Source organism: Glycine max, chromosome 12 (assembly GCF_000004515.6).
Source record: "Glycine max cultivar Williams 82 chromosome 12, Glycine_max_v4.0, whole genome shotgun sequence".
NCBI lineage: Eukaryota > Viridiplantae > Streptophyta > Magnoliopsida > Fabales > Fabaceae > Glycine > Glycine max.
In genome coordinates this window covers 34,617,811-34,623,429 of record NC_038248.2, presented here as the reverse complement: position 1 = coordinate 34,623,429, position 5,619 = coordinate 34,617,811, and the positions used below count along the sequence as shown (strand labels likewise).

General features: G+C 34.0%; 1 protein-coding gene across 2 annotated transcripts; it reads left to right on the top strand.

Annotated features, from left to right (window-relative positions):
• The first annotated feature begins 1,117 nt into the window (after positions 1 to 1,117).
• On the top strand, positions 1,118 to 5,396 carry LOC100778675 (GATA transcription factor 11). 2 transcript variants are annotated; one of them, XM_003540138.5, is made up of 3 exons: positions 1,118 to 1,363; positions 1,770 to 2,027; positions 4,513 to 5,396. In XM_003540138.5, exons 1-3 carry the CDS (start codon positions 1,355 to 1,357, stop codon positions 5,224 to 5,226), a joined length of 981 nt encoding a protein of 326 aa, XP_003540186.1. In that variant the 5' UTR covers positions 1,118 to 1,354; the 3' UTR covers positions 5,227 to 5,396. The 2 variants fall into 2 exon arrangements, with proteins under 2 accessions (XP_003540186.1, XP_014620471.1); XM_014764985.3 differs by having other exon boundaries at positions 1,757 to 2,027.
• The last annotated feature ends 223 nt before the right edge of the window (positions 5,397 to 5,619 follow it).

Below are 5,619 nucleotides of genomic sequence, written 5' to 3'. Positions count from 1 at the left end.
TGAAAAAGTTAAATTAATAGTAAAAATATAACAAATTTATTTTAGTTTTCGTATCCATTATATAAAGAATAGATATTTAATATTATAAAGATTTTATGTTATCAACTAATTAAAAAATATTTTAAGTATAATTTTTAAAATAAATTATTATAAAAATCAATACATTTACTATATGTTACAGTTCTTAACGGGATTATATTACATATCAATTAAACATTTATAAAAATATATTAAGAAACTTATTTGGGAAAGTTTTATCCTTAGTTTTTTACAGCAATTAGCAATATTTTGTAGTGATATGAAGTTAAACGTGTTTTACTCATTCCATTAAAAATAGGCGTGCAATATTCCGTTGGTCTCGTGTCCTTCGTCGGTGATCGCTCAATCAATTATTGTTTTTTTGTGCATATAAATCACTATATCATATCTGGAACGCTACAATCATTCAAAAAAAATATAATTTCTTTCAGATCCACCTATTTTTGCTTTAAATAATTCTTTTAGATCCATATGTCATGCTCCATCACCCTTTTGACCAACCTTCTTTATGTTTTTGTTTTTCCTCCTTCTTCCCACACTTTTCTTCGCCTACAATTTTATTAACTACCATTCATTGTGTTAAGAAAAGGAAAAAAAAAAAAAAAAGAAGCACCACATTGCTTTATATCAAAATTTTCTATCTTCATGATTTTCTTTTTCAAATATAACATAATTAAGGAAAAAAAGTTAACAAATATATAACATCATGATTGATAGATAACTTTATCTCTTAAGTATGTTATCAAAATGAAAAAAAATATTTGTTTGAAACAAATGAATTTCTTAAATGAAAATTTCATATTAGTTTTGGATTCATAAAAAAAAAACAAGTTATTATAAAAAAAGAAAAATAAAAAGTTCACAAAGGTATACCATTATGGTGACGCGTTTGAAAGTTGAAATTCCGTAAACGAAGGCTGAAATCTTATAAATTATCCGTGAATAATATACGTTAGATTTTGCTTTTGTAACTCTAACATTATAGTAGAAGTACTTTACTTTATAAAGTGTACAAAACCATAATTAAAAGGCAAATAATAAAGAATAAATATAATAATGAAAAATTGGTGTGCAATAGATGGAATACTATTATCGAAAGGGAAATAAATATTTATTCAACTCACGAGAGGAGGATGAGGGTTTCCGCATAGTAGCAGCGCTTAGTGGCGCAGAAAAATAAAACCTAATTTACCAAATTCAGACACAGAGATTCTCATTCCTCAAGATCTTCTCATTTCTTGTCTCAAATTAATCCTCAAACTTGCCTCTCTCTGTCTCTCTACAATGTGCTCCATTTCCTCACTCCACCAAAACCATGTCTAAGGTTTTTCAAGCTCCTCCTTTTTTCTTTTTCTTTTTTTTTTTGCATCATTTTTTTCCTTTTAACATCACGAGAGGATATTGCATGCATTTTCCTTATTTTGTTTGTGTTTTTGTTTTTGTTTTTCATTTCAATTTGGAAGAAATTGTGAAAGACTGCTGTTTTACTGTTTTTAGCTGGATTTTTATCTGTTTATGAATACTTATAAGGCAAGTCTTCATTGTGGCAAAGTTAATTATCTTATTAAATTGGTGATGAAAACATAGCATAAATTCTGAAATTTTGGTGATTTATAACCTATGAAGGGTGTTGGTGTTGTTGTTTTCCCAAATAGCTTCTGTTGTGTGGAAGCAAGGAATGACAATGTGTGTGTTTGGTGTTTCTTATGTACTGTAGTGTTTTGGAACAGGATATTGCTAACATGAAGGACTCTTGGTTTTTCGACAATAACTTTAATGGTCTGTCAGATGAGATTTTTGATGATGTCATCAACTTTTTTGATTTCCCGCTGGAAGACGTGGATGCTAATGGTGTGGAAGAAGACTGGGATGCTCAATTAAAATGCCTTGAAGACCCGCGTTTTGATGTTTATTCAGCATCATCAGCTGGGCTGTGTGCCGAAACTCAAAATGAGAAGCCCCAACTTGGAATGAAGTTATCTGCTTCTGTGAGTATTCTGTTCACAGTTATGGTGTGTAGGAATCTAGAGTGGGATATCTTTTAACTGCTTAAATTACTTTCTTGCATATTGCCCCCATGGTTCCAAATTGTTGTCATGGTTGCAGTTTTGTTGACATTGCAGGAAACGCAGCCGATGCAGCTGCAATTGCGGTCACAGCAAGTTAAAATACATTGAGGTTACGGCCACAATTGCAGTTGCAGACCCTTTTTAAAACCATGATTACCCCTGCCCTAGTAGTTATGTACATGGAAAGTCATGTTGACACTTCAATGCAGTGCACTTATATTTGATGCATTAACTATCTGGATGTTTTTATTATGTAAAACTGAAATTATACATGAATGCATCAACATTGAAGGAGAAACTTTGGTGATTTAGGTCCTGAAGTTCAGTTGCTGGCAATGGCCAGTTTGTTTTATATAATCTATACTTTCTAAATGAAATGTTTTTTCTAAACTTTCACCACAGACCTTTGGTAGGAGACGTTAATACTGTAACTTAGACACCTAAGAGTTTTTTATAGTTGGAATTTTGCAGGAGCAGTGTCATCTTGTTACAACTATGAGTTTTTACAGTTGAAATTTTTGCAGGAACTATGACTTCTAAGGAAAACTAGAATGGCGTTGTCTAGGAATTTGTCAGATTGACAAAACAAAAATATTGGCAATCGAAATACTTCATGCGTAAGAGAAGAGATTTGTTGGATGAATTTGGTTATGATCTATAGGAGAATTGGACAATTGGAGTAAAAAGTGGAAGATACAAGAGTTATAGATTTAGTTTTTGTGGTGGTAGTCTGAATTCCCCCTTTAAAGTGTGCTGCCAATGTCATTTACTCATTCTTGGCAGTAACAGGGTATCATAATAAAACTTGTAATAATTAACAACTCTGAGAAAAATTGCTACATTTCATCTGATACTGACCCAAAATGTGCTGGAGATGCTGCTATTATCTGTATGAAGTTCTCTGTCATTAATTATGCACCTAAAGTTTCTGGGGTTGCAAGACAAATGGAGGAGGAAGGTAGGAAGCTTGGTGCTAATCTCTTTCCTTTGCCATTCAGGTTGCAGAAACTTCCTCTCTTGGTATACATTTTTTGGATGGCATTAGAAGGTTTAAAGAAAGACAAAAGAGGAAAAAACTGAGTGAAAAAAATAAAGAAAAAAATTGGCTGGGAAATGAGTCATCTGGTTAATTTTTAGTAATGTAATGAATAATGATAAAGATTTTTCAATCATAACTGTCAGGTTCTAAAATAAAAAACCATTTTTAGTACTGTTGGAATTTGGGGGTTTTAGGCATACAATGAGGAAGAGAAAAGAGTTTGAAACACTTAATTGATATTAACTAAAATCCATTATAGTGTATTGGTGCATTGATGTATTCATAAAACCTAGAGCACCAACCCTTATGCATACTAATCAGAATCCTACTAACTTATTAGGGGTGAAATCATGATAAGATAAGGAAATATGCTAATTCATCCTAAGAGATAATGAGGAAATTGGGAAACTGATTCTATGAGATATTCTAAAATAATTATTATTTCTGTTCATAGTACTCATCAATTTTATTCAGTTAAATTTGTGTTTAAAATGTCTGAAAGAGGTGTAATAACACAACTTCTAATTTGCAGTTAAGTTGATATTTTGAAATATATTGGTGGACACCGTGTAGGCTTTTAATTCTTAACTCAGCATAAATTATTTGGGGTGTTTCTCTCAAAGTGATTAGGTTCTGGTAACAATACTTGGAATTTTTAAGTGTTTAGTTATTTTGAATGGTGAATGGATGACATGCGTACATAGAAAGATGTAAAAATTTGCTTTCCTAAGAAGTGGATGATTAGATGAATGTGTCTTATGTGCTTGTATTTGGTAAGTGGTGGGGTGGAGTTCTAAGTATCAGATCCCTTGCCCAAATCTACTTCTGTCTCCCTATGGATTTAATTGAAGAAACTCCTTGCATATGGTCAGGTGGTTGATAAGTGAGCTGTGGCTGATTATAGGTATTGGGTTTTCCTATGTGTATGTGTATACTGTTTAATGGGTTATGAAACAAAATGTTTTACACTGTCTGCAGTCCCACTTTCTTAAGTGACAACTGACAAGACTATGCTATGTAGTATTGCAAATTGAAATCGCAAAAAGACAGCAAGTAGTTTGAGGGACTATGGCTCTTTAGTCCCTGATATGATGACTTGACTGACAGCATCTGATAATTGATAACTATACAAGTATACATATTAGAACAGTAGCAGTGCTTTCTTGTGATTAGGTTTGTGGAGTATAAATGTAAATGTTGGAAGAAATTGCGTAGATTCCTCTTTCACTTATTTATTCAAATAATCATATCCCCAATAAAACAGCTGGAAATTGTGTATATGTTACTTCTGATTCTTGTTTTTTACTTTTTTTTTTTTTTTTTTTTTTCATTTTTTGTTGGTTTGACGATTGTTTGGCATTGCAGAGTAATGGGATTTCCCCAATAAAACAGCTGGCAAAAGCTCCTGGACCAGCATATGGAAAGACCATTCCCCACCAGAATGTCACTTCCAATGGAAAAGATTTGCATCAATTCCAAACCTACACCTACAGCCCAGTTTCGGTTTTTGAAAGTAGCAGTTCGTCCTCAGTTGAGAATTCCAACTTCGATCGACCTGTCATCCCAGTGAAGCGGGCTCGTAGTAAACGTCAGCGTCCTTCAAACTTCAGTCCTCTATTTTCAATTCCTCTCATCGTTAATTTGCCGGCTGTGCGAAAAGATCAAAGGACAGCAGCCTCTGACTCAGATTTTGGAACAAATGTTGCTGGGAATCTATCAAACAAAGTAAAAAAGCAGAGGAAAAAGGATTTGTCCCTGCTATCAGATGTTGAGATGACGAGATCCTCATCACCAGAGTCAGGTCCCCCCAGAAAATGCATGCATTGTGAGGTGACAAAAACCCCACAATGGAGAGAGGGACCTATGGGTCCCAAAACACTGTGCAATGCTTGTGGTGTTCGATACAGGTCCGGCCGCCTCTTTCCTGAATACCGGCCGGCAGCTAGCCCGACTTTTGTAGCATCGCTGCACTCAAACTGCCACAAGAAGGTTGTGGAGATGAGAAGCAGAGTCATCCAGGAGCCTGTTAGGTGTTCTATGTTGGCTTCATCAAATCTCCATGGAAATTCTGTAGGATAATTTTTATGTTTGATTACATTTGAGGAAGAAACGGTAGTCTTAAACAGGATCCTTCTTGTTTGTTGTTTTCATTATAGTCTAATGTTATATTGCTTAGCATTATTTGTTTAATTAATGTAAATTGATTGGTGAAATAAAAAGGTAGTAGCAGGTTAGTGCTTTGCGAGGAATTCGGGTAACGTGGTGTTGAAAGTTGTTGGTTGAGAATGGTATGATGTAGTTTTCATGGTGGTTGATGATGCAGCCAGCCAGCAAATTTCTAACTGGATTGCATGCATGCATGCATTGCTGTGGAGCTAAAGAGTTATAAAGTAGGGGCAAGAATCTTTGCCATTGCTGATGCATGTGCTATGAGAACATAAAGTCAAGGATCAAATTGAAGCAAGGACAATA